An 18,923-nucleotide genomic window follows, 5' to 3' on the forward strand; every position below is an offset into this window, starting at 1 on the left:
GGGAACACGGTCATTGAGCCTACTTTATGCAAGTAACCACAAATTTAAGGCAGCTCTTTAATTCAGAAAATTACTTTTTGCCCCCTCATATGCGAATGTTTCCAAGGCCAAAAGCTTATGTGCCATAAATTCAAAGGAAGAGCAGCTAATAAGCTGAGAGTATCAATGGGAATCAAATCAGATAAAGTGAGTGGGAATACTGAAAGTCTGTACGAGTCCTGAGCACTGCTGGCTCGGTGAATGTGAGGGCCTGGCCACACAAGAACGCTGTTTCATGTGACCACATTGTTTTCATCCACACGGTACAGAGTTTTAGGAGCACGAAAATGTCTTTTTTGAAAATAGTGTTCTAAAGTGGGGACATTTTAAAAGGCCGCCTCGACTTTGAGGTGTGGATGGGCAGGAGGTACTTTTCACTGCCCGACGCTGTGAAAAACTAATATATAGTGTTTTTGCTGGGATCGTCTACGACAGTGAGGCCTACTCAGGTTTAGTGACATGCAGACTGATATGAAAGCGTTGACACCTGCAACACAAAAAGTATCACAAAAACAGGGTTAAAATATCGATGTTGAGAGAGTATTTATTAAAATACACAAAACTATTGTGAATCATCAAAGATTACAGGTGTTTAAAACCTTCTGCTTGTCAATGAAATGCATTGTACAGCTGTACAAACAGGCCACATGCCCCACCACACCAGCATTTCACGGCCACATGCCCCACCACACCAGCATTTCACATGTAGCATGCAATTCTGTTTTCTGGTGCAGACAATGGCAACGGCGATGCATATGGTCTTTAAAGAAAATCCCATGTACAAATGAGCATATTTATTTAGACATATATCTATTAAGATTCAGGTTCTGCCTCAAGATACAATTATTCAGGCTTCACATTAAAATGCCACAAGTTCACTGTGCTGCTTGTGGAAAAAAGAAGGTTCCTGAGTGACATGTGCAGTTCGGTTTATTTGTGTCCCTGAAGGACAATTTGTGTTGCAAAGAAGTGCAAAACATAAACAGCGCACATACATACAGAAACATACGTGGTAAACAACATTTAAAAATCCAACGGGGAGAGGCAGGGTTAGACATAGACATAGTAAAATAGACTAAAATAACTTGGCTCCATCATCCTATCTGCTATAAATTCAAGATTGTTAAAGAGCCATAAGTGCATATTATAATTCCCTGCCTACTTGTGAGAAGCCACATAATCAGATTTGGTATGAGTCCTCCTTCCCTGTCCAGACTTCAGAAGGGAAATGACTTCATGCATTAAGTGCTGGTACCTATTGCCCTTTGCGCGACGAAGTGTGAGGCGAAAGCCAGAAGGCAACAACTGGAACTCGGCATGTAAAAGATGGGAGTAGTCAAACACTCTCAGAGTGTGTCAATCCTATTGTCCAACTGGAGGCAGTCATCCAATAACTGTCCCTTCTTTCTAGCAACCTAATGTCACAGATTGCCAGGGAATGTTTGGATTGGTTCAAAGGGTACATTCTTCCACTAGTAGGAGGCTGACCAGCTAATTTGGATACCCGACACATCCATGGACTTTTGAGAAAAGCTTTTGTTCAAGGGATCTGTATCAGATCACTATTGATTATACTGGTCTTGGTTTTACTTTATCGGAAAACAAATATTTGTGATTGCACATCACTACTATGATGTAGTTTTCGGAGATGGAGGTGCTGACCATAAGGCAGGATGCTAACATAAAGAATTTTGAGTCCATTAGAGAGCTCAGGTTAGACAGTGTCGTGGGGAAGTGAGGTCGACGAGGATGAGCTGGTTCAGTCATGGATGTAGTAGAGATGTGTAAACAAGGATTCTGAGGATGGAGCTGCCAGGTGAAGAGAACAGGAAGTCTAAAGAGGAGATTCATTGACGCAGTGAAGGAGAAGAGGCAACCTAGGAAATTAAGGGAATTGGAAGACAATGACCTACTACGATAAAACCAAACTCGAACGTGTTAAAAGAAGAATTCTGCTAAGTTTCAGCAGATCTGTTCAAGGCTTCAGTTACAGAAGTGGTTCAAGTAGAGAAATGCAATGGGATTTACCTTGTAAATGTTTATGTGTTTTTCTTTTTTTTCTCTAAATGCCAGCTGTGCCTTGAATTGCCACTCTGGGACAAATTAAGTGATTGAATGAATTTACATAGCACACTGCACAGCAAAATGCCCAGATATTAATTCATTCCCACAGTGATGAATACATCTTCATCTCTAATAATGATAAAATGTTCATGGTCGCACTGAAGCATAAATTGCTTTACAGTTACTCCAAACTGCCTGCAATACTATCTTTATGGCAAACTGAAAAGTAATCTAGACTAAAGATGAGAATACTGTTTGGCCTGTCCCAGACAAGTCCCAGACAAAAGACAGAGGATCACAGCGACATATTTGATCGTGGCTGAAAATCCAGGTCCACACACACATTCTCCTTCTACCACCATACTGAGCTTTTTAACTCCTCAAAAATAACTTTTATTCTTAGTTCACTTCATATATTGATTAACCTGAAGGCACAGATGGGGTACATAGATGATGTATAGGTCTGAGGTACATCATAGCGGTCTTCAAGTCTGATTCAGGAAGAATCCTTATTGTGCAGTCTAATGTATTTTACTTAATTGTACCAGAGTTCATAAAATCCAGTGTCCTTAAATTTCTAAAATCGAATAGGACCTGATTAAGTGAGACTGGCTTTAATAGCTTGACTGTGGGAGAAAGTTTTTGTGTACCTGAGCTCATAACAGATGAATAAGCCAGAAGACTAGATGAATGACTTTTCCCTCGTGGACTAATAAAGAATGCCCTATTCTTTTCTATATATACCATCATTCTTAACAACAAAGATGTCTTTAACCGAGACACTTCTTTCATTTATCAGATTTTCACGTCTAATAATAATCAGCAAACCGACTGGGAACGATGAACTGAGATCCTCTAATTGTTGAGGCAAATGGAGAATAATGCTGTGAAGAGAGACTAAGGGCTTTGCAATGAACAGAAATAAACCGACAATGACTCGTAATACATGAAACCTGCACCTGGGAACGATGAAGGTGGAAGGAGTGATATTGAACTGTTTGGACAGTGAAACTTCCAGATCACTTCATTAGAGGAAGAAATAAACACCTTCTCGCATAACCTACAACCTCACAGCCATTAACGCTGCCACTGGACTTTCAAAAGGTTTCATTAGGCTTCTCCCACATGTGCTGACCCCCTGACTTCTCATTACAGCTCCGGCAAAATCATCTCATTATTTTGAGGTGTAAATGTTAGTTTTCTTACAGCTCTGAAAGCTTAATAGTGTGTTGGAGTAAATCTTGTATGAATGTTAGAGAGACTTTGGCTGTCACTGTCTAACCTATAAATTAGATGATAGGTTTCTTTGCCTGGCATACCCAATGCCTGAAGATTTGTCATGAAATTAGCTAAAGTGGGATCTTTCCCCCCCACTTTTTGGACTTTACAAGCCCGTGCTGTACAAACTGTCCTCCTGTAATGCATACCTCTTGTTTTTAACCCTTTATAATAAGGTAATTGGAAAAAAAACCTTTAAGATGCATAAATATATTTATAGATGGATATTTTAGCTTATTAAACTGGTGTTCAATACTTTAATGCAAAAATAATCTTTTCAGCTGCTCCCTTTTAATAGAGGTAAATGCAGCAAGTTGTAACATGATCCACTTTAAACTTGGCAAATTTTTAAAACAAACGCTCACAAACAAAATCACTGCCAAAGTGTTCTAACTTTAAAATTAGTTGAATTTGGACTCGTCTTTCTCTAATTCTCGGTATAAAGTTGCAGAATATAATACTGTCAAGTCAAGTAGTCGATATCACAGACCAGATGAATTAACCTACTGTTTAAGAAACTGAGGAACAGACTGTCAATTACATTTTTGTGTTTTTTTTTACATTTTTTTAAATTTAATTTAATTTATTTATTATCTACTTCATATATATTATTACATTTCAAAGGCAATGGTTGCAGGTGGCTGGACAGCGGTAGACATTTCTAGAAAAAAATAGAAAGATAGCACCTTTCTCAATGTTTAGCAGACATTCATGTTTTTGGACTGAAAACATGACAAAGACTGAACTATTGAACGCTTCAAACATCAGTTACTTTTCCCCATACACCGTGATTGGTCGATTTGGCATTTAAAAAAAAATAAAAAAAATGAATGCAAAATGAAAGGTTAAAAAAGTTTTGTAAAACGTATAGTTTCCATATAATTTCTGGAGAGAAAACAAAAGATACAAATTTAAAAGAAAATCAATCATCATGTAAGATAATGTCTTCCATTATGAATGGAAGGTGCTCGGATGGGGCTTTATCTTTACTCATCTTGGTTTCTGTGTACAGTGCAGCAGTGCTAGTTAACTGATAACATCCAGACAACAATACAGTGTGAACAAGAAATCGATATGTTTCTCCAGGAAAGAATCCCATTCACTTGCATGTGCCACAACACTTTCTAGTGAATACCCTGGTTCACAGCCAAAACTGAAGTGTGTGTGTGTGTGTGTGTGTGTGTGTGTGTGTGTGTGTGTGTGTGTGTGTGTGTGTGTGTGTGTGTGTGTGTGTGTGTGTGTGCTTTTATTTGTGCAGCCGTCAGCAACACGATGCAACATCAGAAACATAGAAGATAAAAAGGTGGAGGACATAAACAAGTGCTGCAGGCTGCTGCTCATCTCACACCACTCTCCCCACTTCACTCACACGTGATGCTTTTTAACTTCAATTAGGATCAAGATTGTGAAACCAAGACAGAAAAAAAACCCAACAACATGTTTTTGTGAGAGTATTGCTATTCTTGCTTGAGATTTTGCTCAGATATGCTATCTATGGTTACAGGGATAGTTTGTTTGTTGAGTCTGGAACTACAATTCTCACAATTCCACATAAGCAACATGATGCAAACTACAAAAAAAAACAGGAAAATAATTTGTAGAGGAGTTAAATAAGTGCTGCAGGGGCATCTCTCCACTTCCTCCATTTCCTTCGAACATAATGATGCTCATTTAATGGTGCAACATCATGTGAAAAACACATTTTGTGTTGTATTTGTGGGGTCATTTTCCTGTCTAGTTTACAATCTGTGCTGAAGAGTTTTGTTTCCTCTTCCAGAAACTGTGTAAATTAGAAACGTGTGGATGATTTTCACCGACTCTCCACCAACATCATGTGCTAACAATGCAGTTCTGGCTTAAGAAATGAGTTCAAACAGCTTGTGCAACACACATTCGCTGTGATTGGCTACTGAAAATGTCAGTCAGATGCAGTCACTTCAATGTTTGAAAATTACAAAAGAAATTAGTTATTTCTAAAATTTCACTCTTGTAATCAAAGGCTGTATAAAGATAATAAAAAAAATACCCATGCTTGATCTTCTTTGCATTTTGTTAAATATCAAAACCATCTATGAAATGACAAATAAAACAAATGGTACTATCATCTGGTCAGACATGACAGCAAACAAAAATAACCCTAAAACTCCAGTTTATAGTGGTTAATGCTAATGTTGCAACAACACTGTCATTTTATGAGTTGTATATACAAAAGTAAATTATATAAAAACATTAAAATAGTCTTAACTCTAAGTTGAAATTCCTAATTTGAGGGACCAGGATTTTCAGAACTCAACACTGAAAAGACAAGTGTGCTCCGGTCTATATATATATATATAGTCAGACATTTCTTTCATGGGACCTTTGACTTGAATCGATGGCAGAATTATTCACCAAGATAGGAAAACAAACATTTTTCCTGTTGTTGTGTGAGTCTTAGTCAGGCTTTTTGATTGTTTGCTGCACAGTTGTGGCAGTCTTCTATTGTCATCACTCCTTGATTAATCAACTAGGACATGAACAAATCTCTCCACTTGCTCTGATATACGGAAAAGAAATGCTGCTGAATACCAAAATACTTGGGCGGTGCTTTCTGGCTGCCAACAAATGTAATAGCAACACTGCCGTTCAATCCCAAACATACCTGTAATTTCTGCAGAGAAATCTATTGTGACTGTGGGAGCCAACAAGCGCGTGAAGATTAAACTAGTATTCAGATTGGCAGTTAGAAAAAAGTGTGGAAATGTAAATTGGAGAAGAAACACAACAAAGACAAACATTTACAACAAGGGAATAAAAGTGGCGATTTGATCGGAAGTGACACATGCGACGGCCCTCTGCAGCAAATTACGGTAATCAAAACACAAGTCGACAAATGTTATGTGCCCTGTTTATATTCTACTTTCATTTCCAACCAATATTTATGAGAACGTAATCTAATCCTGATATTTCCCACACTAGTGTTTTACTGAAGCCCTCCTCTATCAAACTGTGCGACGGCCGTCAGAAAGGCCCGGAGCCCACCAAACGCTCTGGTCTGCTTTTGTCGAGAAGACAACAGTGCTCTTGTTCTGGGCTACTCCCGGGGGTGATCCAGTGAAACACCGAGCTAAAAAGACCGCTGGGTTCCGCACATGCGGCCTGGATAAATGAAGGTTAAAAACAGTGATAGCTGGGAGCGGTGGGATCCCTGTGGGGTCTGTCATGTGGTGAATCTCGGCCGTCAAGCAGAAGTGAGATGTGCTCTGGATTATGAATGAGAGGATGTGGAGAGGTTTTCGCACGTGTGGGGGGAAAAAAAGGTAATTCATGAATACCAACTTTGCCCGTGGTAAGCCTTTCACCTGCTCATTTGCTTTTATATAAGGACGTTTAAGACGAGGCATGCATGTAATGGGACACAGGAAGGGATACTGGGGTGTGCTCCGATGCATGTATTCATGCGAGATGACAGAATACGGCAATTAAGTTTCTCCCCTGCAGTGAAATAAAATGAAGTACAACTGAATCTCAACTTTGGGAGGGACTTCAAAGGTCAGAAACTCTCTGATATCTGAAGCAGAGACAACTAATTGAGCTGGCCTAATTTCTATAGAGTGTACGCAGAGTTTAAAAGGCGGACAAACTGCAAGAGACAGCACATTTTCAACCGTTTCTTTAATTCTAAGGAGGTAAAACTTATCAAAATAAGGAACAAAAGTTCTGAGTTTGACTGTTTTCCTATGGGTTCGCTGTTTTATGTTCAAAGGCAACATCAACTAAAAGGAGGGGCGAGAGAAGTGATGAAATAATCAAGGACAACACCGCGAAAGTAGGGTTACGAACCACTTCAAAGGGAAGTTTATAGCTCAACAGAACTTGCAGATCTATACGGGGGAAGTGGGCATGCAAGGCTAACTTTTAAACACTTTGTAATGACCTGAAGTAATCGTTTTATAATTACATTAAAGCCCAATGTAGTAGGCCATGACGAGGTTGGCTTGTCTTGATTCACAGGCCTTTTTTTGTTTGTATGTTTTCCTTGTGGATATTTGGGTTTTGTCCAAGGATCCTTTGACCAAAGACAGTGTTTTTCTTTCAGGCTCCAACGAGAATAAGCAGATCCAACACCTTCAGGTGATATGTAGCATGTACATAAGTGATGGTCACGTCAAAGTAGCGTACCTTAAAGACTAATTCTAACAGAAACCTGATCGAAGTAGTGCACAATGGTTGACTCGTTGTGGCACTCCAGGTGTGAACTTATAAGTTGCTGTAGTTTTGATTATAGCCTTAAATAAGCATGAGATTCCTTTTCTAGTGGTCTGCTACTGTCTGCACGTTAGTAGTTTATCTAAATCTTTATTGATGAAGCATATTGTCGTTATTACTTGATGATCTACTTTTCTTAAGAAGCCTTAACTTCTAAATGGTCACACTAAACTCAGGTAATTAAAGTTGACCTCGAGCAACAGACACTTTTTTTTTTACGACAAGTAAAATTATTTGAGTGAATGCCAAACCCTGTGCAGTGGCCTTTGTTTTAATGAAAATGTGCCTGATATACTTACTAGAATAGAAATGGAATTACTTTATTAATCCCAGAGGGAAATTATTTGAATCAATGCAACACATAGAATAAATAGAAAATAAAGTTAAACGACACATAGGACGGGAGTAACATTAACTATTAATATGTTATAAGGCTTATAAGGCTTTACCGTGACTGGAATAAGCATAGAAAAGATGAAATTAACAGAAAATGCAGAAAACAGTCACAGTGAGCGACATTGTTGAGGATCACACACACACACACACACACACACACACACACACACACACACACACACACACACACACACACACACACACACACACACACACACACACACACACACACACACACACACACACACACACACACACACACACACACACACACACACAGACCAGATGTGCAGCATAAGACATTATCCATTTATAGCACATTTGCATCTTTTCCATCTCGACATTTGTTTGTACTCCTTTCTAATCGCTCCATGGTGACTAAAAGTAAATGAACATGGAAGCAAAACCATTTCCAGCTGATCGTTAAACAGTCTGAAGCACACAAACCCACGTCATTCTTACAAAATAATTTTTTTAAAGCATGTTTTATGCACATATTAGTAAATCAGGAACTGTTCACCCACTTGACATGTAATCTGCATTCATCCATTGTTAGCTGGGCTCATTTCCAACACTCTGTGACCTACAGAAATCGTACAGAAGTTGGATTGATCACAGGACGAGTGGCACAGTATAGTAAAGCAGTGGGTGAAATTTGAATGTTCTTTTATCTGTATGAGTTCTCTTTGGGTACCTTCACTTCGTTCATATAAGGTGTTAAAACTGTGACAATGAATGAAGAGCAACAAAAACAGATATGGATACAAACTTTATTCAGTCAGATAAGAAATATTTTCCTGTCACTGTGTCATTTGCAGAGTTGCAGAGGAATGACTGAAAAAGATGGTTTTATTATGCAGGTGCTGTCAGGAATGCATTCAGTTTTGCTTTTGCTTCATTCTTGATTCCTCATTTTTTTCATGTGAACCATCAGGCATGAATCCTTGGTGAGAACTAAGCTTAACAATCTGCATTATCAATTTGTTTCAGAGAAATTAAATAAAAAGTAATGTAAAAGAAAAAAACAACAGTTAAAAGATGTCACAGCTTCTTTTCTATTAGAGTGTACTAGATCATAAATCCAACATAATCGAGTGCTGGTATGTACATAAAATATATCAACATTTTAATGAGTAGGAGGGGCTGAAACCTCAAATTTGGTCATATTTACAGAATAGCAACTAAAAACATTTAAATCACTGATTAGGTAAATTACAGCCAGAGGAAGCTCAACATAATAGAACAGATTTTCTGCATTATTAACAAGTCATCAAAGCTATCAAGTAACAAGCTATTCAATCACAAACATAGCCCATGTGTATTAAAACAGGACAACTGTGATGATACAATTAGAAATATGTAATTCACGGATTAATCACAATTAATCTCCAGTTAGAATGTGGTTGAAATTCCATTTTTATCTCTAATCAAGTATGAAGTGAATAAGTTATTTGTAAAGTTGTCTTGCATGGTAGGTTTTTAACAATGCTTTTCAAAAGACAAATATATATTGTATATCCTCTATAAGAAGGAGTTTTAAGAAATAGCTACCCCTCTCTTCCTCCTGCTGCTCCAGGACTCCTCCGCTGATGTGAGACGCTGAACAATGAACACGGACTAGGGCATATTTGTCACTATGACAACCGTAGCACTGACTGCCACCAGGTGCCCCCTCCCACCACTATTTATACCACGTCCGCCAAACAACCAGCGAGAGGTCGTGGTAGCACACAGCCCACCGCTCCAGCGAGGTACCCCCTTATATGGTGACATGCAGGACCGTATGAAGGTGTTATTCACTCTAACTGTTCAGATTTAGGAAAAAGAGTGTACCATACTATTGAATCTAAAGACTTTCTGTATGTTTATGATGTAAACAAGGGCAAATAACACAGCGACTGCATATTTTACTGCTTCAAATTCTGATATTATGATCCAAGCACAGATACTTTGATGATCTAGGAGACAAACAAAACTCCGCCTGGAGATAAAGACATGAAATGTATTTTCTTCTTCTTGCCCAACACATCCCACTGTGCTTTAAGCAAAAATAAAAGGTTAACAGACACTATTGATGTTTTTGACATTAAGTCGAACATAACTGTGGATTCAGGCAGTGATATTTCATTTCACCTACATGCAATTCTGAAAATTTTAACTGGTTGCACACAGTACTGTATATATTGTTTATAAGTTTATTGATGTTCTTAATTCTCTTGTTTGTATGTTTTATTCCGTTTTCATTAGCCCGCCCTCTCCCCTGCTGGTCTATCTATATTGCTTGGTTGTAGGTATCTCTGTGTGACAGTCCACTATCCGCCGTTACACTGCAATTACCCAGTTGTGGGACTAATTAGAGTCTTTTCTTATCTGAAAGGAAAAGCTGGCTGAATGTGAAAAAAGTGTCTTTTTACGTTTCCTAAAAAATCTATTCAAAATGAAACCTGAAAAAGTAAGAAGTTTAAAGTTTAGAAATAAAGAAGATTAAAATCATCTTATTGCCTTGTTTGCTCCGTTTTGATGATCCGCTTTCAGAAATGTCATCCAACACCAAACTGTAATCTGCCCAATCTGATAGAAGTGAGCAAAAAAAGTGTGCTCCAAATGCTCTTTTCAAGTTTCATCCAAAAGTAGCTAACTGGAGTTATCAGTATCTTCAGGTCAAATCTCCTTGAAGACCGTTCTCCTTGAACAATCTTCAATGTGTGCCCGCCTGAGGATGTTAATAATGGGCCGAGTCCAGAGCCGAGGAATATGTTTTCATATTTTGAGAAAAATAATGAAGTTAAACCGAGCAGGCCACTTGTGCTTAGAGACCTTCATTTTGTTCCGTTACCATTCGTTCCATGGTAAAGGGACTTCACTTCTATAGTGCCTTTCAGCAGTGTGAGCAGCCCCAAAGTGCTTTACATGGTTCATGACATTCACCCATTCACACACCAATGGAGGCTGCAGCCATGCAAGGCACCGACACTCCAACGGGAGCAGTTTGGGGTTCAGTGTCTTGCTCAAGAACACTCAGGCATGTAGACAGGAAGAGGTGGGAATCGAACTTGCAAACTACCGTTAGGAGACGACCGCTCTACCAGCCGAGCTATTCTGCCCTGATTCATAACACAGTAAACGGATGTATTTTTAAAAAAAAAAGCATATCAAGTGAAATACTTAGAGTAGAGTAGAATACACAATCCTCCATTAAACCGTGAGGGAAATTCCTTACAAAGACTGATAGAAGGTGGTGTGATCCTGGAAATGAATACGTGAACAAAGCACAGTGAACATACCCCTCCATGTGACTGGTGCAAGATTCAGATGTCAAGGTTGACTTGGAGTGTTTACCTTTGCAACAAAATAAGTACTGAATCATCAATCTGAGTTTGTTCCAAGAGTTTAACTCTCTCATTATTCCATTAACTAATAATTTATTTTAATTGTTTGTGAAGGTACCCCAAACAGGGTGACGTGTGCAGTTGTGACGAGAGGACGTGATATTTGTGAGGTGATTTGTGACGTGAAATACAAATATGGTAAAAGTACAAAGTAAATTCGATCCACTGTAAAGATGAACGTGTGTGATATGTTTTCAGATATTTCATACTCTTAATCACTAGAGATTAAGATTCTTGATTGGTTGCATTAATGTATTTCTTATATTTCGTTGTAACACGTTCATATATTTGTGTTATTTCTAGAAAAAGCATGAATGGTGCTCCATAAATACATTTGTTTCGACTGTAGAATTGTGAAAGAAATATGGACATATGCTCCTTTTACAACATTATTCAACCCCACTGTGTGTTTCTGAAATTGAGGAAGAACATCATGTTTACAAATAAGTTTAAAGGACAGAAATTCAGTCGCAAACACAAGATTATGAAGGTTTTGTGTGGCTAAAAAAAGCTGTGGCGCTGAAATTGGGATACTAATGTTTCACTTTCACTCAAATTCCTTTTTTTTTGAGGGGGGGGTGTTATTTAATCTCATGAGTAGGTGCTAAAACAATAGTAGTTGTTTAAGTATGCAGTAGAAGGTATCGTGAACTTGTAAAGCGGACTGGTGGTTTCATTTGTTATAGGAAAGCTCAGGAATGAGCAGACGGAGAGAAAAGGCCCGTTTACTATCAAATCTCAGGAGACAAATATAATGGGAGGGAAAAGGTAGACACAAGCCATTAATTGTAAAAGGAGGAAACTCAAAGTGACAATAAAAGCATCACTGAAATCCTACCTTGACCTCAATGAAGTCTGGCTGGCCCAAAGCGATGAGCTCCGAGTAGGCCAGCATCTCCTCCACGTTCCAGGCCTTCACCAGCGTGAGTCTGTACACCGTCCTCTGCCTCTGCATGGACACACAGGGCATTTGTTCAAGATGAGAAAGGTGTGTGTGTGTGTGTGTGTGTGTGTGTGTGTGTGTGTGTGTGTGTGTAATCAGCTTAAAAGAGTGGTCTATAACCAATTTAAAGTATAATGCAATGTGTAATGGCCACAGTGTAATTTGCAGTGAGAATACATCTTCTCTCTCTTCTGCTGAGTTTTATTGTGAAGGGGGGTAAAATCCATCTCACAAGCTACTCCAGCCACGTAATGGACCAAACACATCACATTCATCTCATTTAAATTCAAGTGTAGCAGGGGATGTCCGCTGTCACACATCGAGAGGTGACTTTTACAACACAAAACTGTCTCTTTTATTTGTAAGTCGCTGACCGTGACGCTTTGCGGCCACTAACATCTGTTCTGTGCAGACAACACAGCAGCTCACAGATGTCCTGTCAGCCACCTGCATCCTGCCTGAATTATCACTGAGGCGTGACTGCAGCTGCACACAATGAGTGTTACAACAAAGTTGCATGTGTTCATCCCAACGAGTTAATGTCCACTGTGCAACACCTACAGTATGTTACCTGTATTTGAAAGCACATGCAGTTGAGCAGCTTTAAAAACACAGAGACAGTGGAAAAATGGAAATACACTTTATGGGAGATGTAACGAACTAAGTCATCACCCCTCAATGACAAGCTGTGAAAAAATGAAAGAAAGGAAAATTGCACTTTTCAAATCAAAATCAGGGCTGATTTGAATCTGCCACAGTTGACAAGATTATTAAAATGTGTCACAAAACTAAAAACAAAACTCTTCACTTCAGTGAAGCTTTGTTTTTTTTTGTTTTTTTAACTTAGCCAACCATGTTTTCATGTGCAAATATTAGATAAAATCTCGACCGGCATGTCATTTCAGATGCTGCATCCGATTTGATGCATTTATTCTCATGTGCCAACACCTTGTGGCACAAAACACACTCGTGTTTCTGTCCTTAATCATCTTCAATATAACACAAATCCTTTTTTGTTTCCGACCATGTTTCACCAGGTTCATTACCTCGCATGATACCTTACCAACCATGTACTGTGAAGGAGTGCCAATAGTCGACGCCTGACTGGTTGTCATCGGGAAAAGTCTCATGACCCACTGAAATCTCTTTTTCACCACCAGATTTAGAACCAGTGCTTTTGAGCAACGTCACCCTGATTTGCAACTTGTGCTCAGATAATTTCCTCTGAGTGGATGAGGCAGTAAAACCGCTGCGTCACAGAATCACTGCCGTGTGGAAGAGGTGGTGAATTATTGACAATATGATGGAGAGGACGAGAAGCAAGAAGAGACTCACGGGAGATGAAAGAACGGGGGCAGTGAGGACAGATGGCATGACAAACGCTTGATACAAACAAACAACTAAATGACAACGGGAGAAGGGATTGAACTCTTTCCCTCACTTCCTCTCCAACATCCTGGTTATCTGTAACACCAGGTCCCTTCTGCCCAGTAGGGAACAGGATAATTGGACATTGGAAGCAGGGAGGTGAGGTATTTCAAGCTGTCTCGATTCCAAATCCGACACTCAGGCACAACTCTATCAATCCCCCCCCCCCCTCCGTGCACTGGCAGGAAGGGCAGGTGGAGGGGAGCTGTCAAACTGAGAACAGAGAGGGATAAGCACTGGGGAAGGATTGAGATAGAGTCCACCATGAAATGCAGATTTTGGACTCAGGAGCTGAAAGAGGCAACCGATGGCAGAGAAAAGGATTTATTTTGGGAGACTGCACACAGCCGCACCATCACCAGGAGGTGTGCACGCACGCAAACCCACCAGTACAGGTGGCATCTTCATAATCACCATCATATGAGGCTAACCTATACTATGTATGCATCTATGTGGGAATAGTTGTGCTTTGGTGGTGATTTAGAAAAAAGGCGACAACCTTGAGCCCAACATGTTCACTACAATAAGACTCAGACAGGTCCAGCAATCCCAATGAAAATAGATGAATTCAGCACTGCACCTAAAAAAAGTCAATAAAAATAAACAAGTACAGACAGACAACAACTGACATTAGTGGTGAGTGTGTGGAAAGACACACAAGCAACAAACACCACAAATAATCCTATTTTCTTTATAGTAAGTGATCATGTAGCTTATTTATGAAGATACACTGGTACATACAATCAGGGACCACTAGATGTCACTGTTGGACGACAGAATGCTGCTACACCACAGAAAAACCTTCATTACCACCGTATTCAAATGAGTATGAGCAATATAAATATTGTCAAAGATTAAAAGCTACACGGGAGAATTTTACTGTAATACATTTACAAATATATACAGTGTAGCGGCACCATAACCTATTTGAAGTGCTACACTGGTGAAGAATGGCAACTGGTTTTGATGCGTTCAGGAGCAACAATGATCAAGGTCCAAGGCACAGTTTTGTCTTTGGATATGGTCATCCATATATTCACACTCTACAGTACAACAGCTGATGCCTATCGTTATTTACTCAGCCCACTACTGATGGGTTCCTTATAAGACTACAATTCCAACAATAACTTGATAAACTTCTCCTCAGGCCCTGCCAGTCACCTTGGCCTGTCTCCCTGTCTAGTCTAGAAATTGATTGCTCTCCATGCCCTGCACACTTGGCATCAATTACCTGTATAAGCAAGGCTGTATAACCTCCACCTTGCCTCAGTTCCACCTAGTGGGTGAACCTGCACACATGGCCACAGTCAATAGATGAACACAAAAACATGAATAAACAAACAATAAAACCCAACGAAACATAAAATAGCTCCAACATACAGAATGTGTGCTCCTTTTTCAACTTCATGACAGATGCACTTTATAGTGCAGAAAACATGGTAAACCACCTCCACACAGGCTCATGAAGCAACTTCAGGAAACAGTTCCTCTTGCAAAGCAGCCCGAGGGCATTACAATGATTTGGGGGAGTGTAGGCCTCTCAAACAGGAAACACACTGGTAAGTCTCTTTGCATAACATCAAATATCTTGGCTCTAACCTGCACAATAGCGTAGAGCAGGGATACTCAATTCCAGGCCTCGAGGGCCCACGTCCTGTGTGTTTTAGGTCTCTCCAAGTTCCATCACACCTGGGGGGCTCGCCGTTGGTCTTTTTTTACAAGCGTGATGATGACATCAACATTAGATTGCGGTGTGGTGAAGCTGGGAGATCCACAATGTGGACATCGGCCCTCGAGGCCAGAAATTGAAGAACTCTGGTGGAGAGGGCACTTCATGTCCTTCAACCAACAAACTGCACCGATACCAGCAACGGGTATCTGGTCAGACACCGTGCGAGGGTACGTCTACAACTGTGGAGACACAGCCACATTGAACAGCCTCTTAGCAGCGTATCAGGCAGAGGAGCAATGCTAGCTTTGCCGAGATACATAAAGTGGAAGGAACTAAATCTCGATTATGTTTTAAGTTCGTGATGATCCAATGCCTACTTCCCACTCAGCAATTCAAAGGGGAATGGATGCTAAGTGGATGTTGAGTTAATGCTAACTCATGCTGAGGGGCACATTTGCTACAACTTGGTAAATGCTACTTCACAGCAGGCACAGCTGCCTTCTGTGTGATCTGCCTTTATTCCACACAACGCTCCTGTTTCCATCAGAAACAGCTTGGTGCTCCACTCCTCATATCTGAAACAAGTTTATTTTTTTTAAAGAAGTGTTCAGTTCCACAGAGGAGTTCAAGACAAAAAGTACCAAAATGAATGGTCAAATAAATCTGGACATTTCAAGAGGGCAAGATCTCATGTTGAAAGATTAAAATTAATTTCATTAACCAACGCGGTGCAAAATGAGTATCGTTTAGTTTGACAGTGTGGTTATATTCTAATAAAGTATGTGGTGATGGTGTATGTCTGAGAAAGCTTTGGTAATATTAACTTATTACAGTCAGGAAATGAAAATGAGCTTTAATGATATTAAAAAGATAATATTCCAAATGTTCTAAATGTATTCTGACAGAAAATAAAGGAAAAGGTTATCAGAACTAAATCTAAAAAGTGTTAAAGGATGGATAAAATGTAATCCAATGTTCATTTAATTTCAGAATACAGTTGGTGCCGACGTCAAACTTCCGTTTGGACTCGAATAAAAATGCGATAGCTTCAAGGACCTAATATTCAAAAGGATTGTAGACTATGAACTGTGCAGACGCAGTACTCAGCATATCATTTAAGAAACACCATTATCAGAACAACTGCAGGTCAAGACAATAATAAAAAATATAAGTCTTCAAAAACAGAAAAAGCTCTTCCTGTTCTCATACGCAGAATACATGATTGCTGTGGAATCTTTTTACAAACAGTTTACACGGCTGGTGCCATTTTCAGCGTGGCTACGCACACGAGGATGCTGAGTCAGGAAACCCTGATATAATTAGACATTTCTGACAACTCTGCAGCATATTCTCTAGACTGACGGCTCCTCTGACTAGAACAGCATGAAGGACTGTTCAAAATAATGAGAATCCACGACGGGTAGGACGTTTGCCGGTGGGCAAAAGTGTCACTTCTGCTCTGCTCCTGGAGGAAACTTCCTCACCTGTATGGTCAAAAGTGAAATATTCTTCACCGTCAGAGTCTAAGAGGTTGAGAGAAAGGCTGGTTATCAAAACCACAACTGGTTCATAATTTGGCTATTATTTGAATTATGTAATTAGATTTTCTTCCACCAGGACATCATGAAAAACATTGCAGAGCAAACTTATTTAACATTACAAAAGTGTGTGTGTGTGTGTGTGTGTGTGGGGGGGGGGGGGCAGGCAAGCAATTAATAGATATTTGCCAATCTATGTTTACATTCCAGAGGTTGGTGAAGTCTCATCATCAGCATAATGCTGAAATGTTGCAACGAGTCTTAAAAGCTCAGCTTGTTTTCATCTTTCTTTTAGATGTTTTTGCAGTCTGAGTTATTCAATAACGGGTTTTCTCGGAGGATTTTGTCAATGATGCAGTTTTCAGCAGTTGCTCTGAATAACAGAGCAGAATGAAAAAAATTATCTTAATCCATCGGTCAGAAACTTTATGTCTCTCTCTCCTGTCCTCTGTGCTGTCTCTCCTCTCTCTCTACCTTCCTGCAGGGTGGAACTGGACTCTGGTGATCTGAGCTTCCTCTTCAGCTCTGCAGCATGAGAATTAGCTTGCTGTCTGATGTTCTCTGTAATATCCATTTTCTTCCCTTACTATCCTCAAACCATCCAATAGTACGAGATGCGAACTCTAAGCTTGGATCTACTTGAGGTTTCTTCCTGTTAAAAGGGAGTTTTCTTTTTCCTTTCTACTGTCGCCATTGATTGCTAACATGGAACCATAAGAGACGTCTTACAATTTTTTTTGAACAACCTTAATCCACCATATCTCAAAAACAGAGGCAGCACCAATCATAAGGTTGAGAAAAACAGATCAGTATCAACTCTAGGAAAAGATGCAAAATACCATAATTTCTGGATTATTGAGCACGCCTGAAAATAAGCTGCACCCACCAAATTTAAAAAGAAAAAAAAAAAAGGTTTTTGTTACATGATGCACTTGAACACATCACCAATGTATTTGTAGCATGAAACTGGTTAAGCCATAAAAATCCATAAATTAGCCACGTCATTATTTGAGAACCAGTGTGCAGATTGTGTGAAAAAAGTAGCAGTTTATCGTCCGGAAATTACGGTATACGAACGATGCCTCTCAAGTCATTACAGAAACTTCATGTGTGAAATGTTCTGCAAACATTAGCTTGTTTTCTCGACGGCACAGGTTAATAATGTTACACTTCAGCTTCTTCGCTGTCGTGTGTAAAATACTTCACACATGAGCATTTCTACATGGTGTCTAATCAGTGTAGCACAACCTCATTGAGCATTGGTATGCGTGCCAGATAGCAGGATTTGCATCTTTTTTTTCCACGAATGAACAAATTCACGATTTACACACATGGAAACAATAAGCGCGGCACGTGATTACGAATGCGAAGATCGCGAGGAGAGTTTGATGCAAAGCGCCTGGAGTGCTGGTATCCCCACGTCACTTTTGATTGGCAGAAACTCCCAGGATGCCTCGGGGCTCCTTGGCTGATTAAACAGATGTGCTGCAGGAAGTGTTCTTGCTCTCAATAATTTATTTAATTAAGCTCACACGCTTCTTGATAGAGAGCAGTTACGCAGTCTGATACACTGCGGAATGGATCAGACTTGAATATTGTCGGCACTATGTTGTTGGGAGTAAAAACCCAACAACATAATGCTTATAAAATGAATACATGTGATTTTTGAAGAATAATTAGTTTGATTCCCACTTACAGACTTTAAGCACCACTCTGTTGCAGTAAATTATTGAATCAATTCAATATTATCCAAATTACTGAATCTCTCGATACATAGACTTTATGACGAATGTTATAATAAGTGCCTCTGTATTGCCAAAATTGAATTGAAAATACTTTAATAGAGGGTGAAATAATAACTGCGTACATTTTCAGAGAGGTTTCCAATTAAACAGATGCATGCACAATGACTGCAATAGTTCACAGAT

At 39.5% G+C, this 18,923-nt stretch overlaps 1 protein-coding gene across 1 annotated transcript in view; it reads right to left on the minus strand.

Moving 5' to 3' along the window:
* Nucleotides 1–18,923, minus strand: part of tyw1 (tRNA-yW synthesizing protein 1 homolog) — an 85,240-nt gene that overhangs the window by 19,468 nt on the left and 46,849 nt on the right. Inside the window, exon 14 of the mRNA XM_080506995.1 lies at nucleotides 12,253–12,363. Coding sequence (XP_080363121.1) covers nucleotides 12,253–12,363 — 111 coding nt within the window. The remainder of the gene's footprint in view (nucleotides 1–12,252; nucleotides 12,364–18,923) is intronic.

Source organism: Blennius ocellaris, assembly GCF_963422515.1.
Source record: "Blennius ocellaris genome assembly, chromosome: 2".
Taxonomy (NCBI): domain Eukaryota; kingdom Metazoa; phylum Chordata; class Actinopteri; order Blenniiformes; family Blenniidae; genus Blennius; species Blennius ocellaris.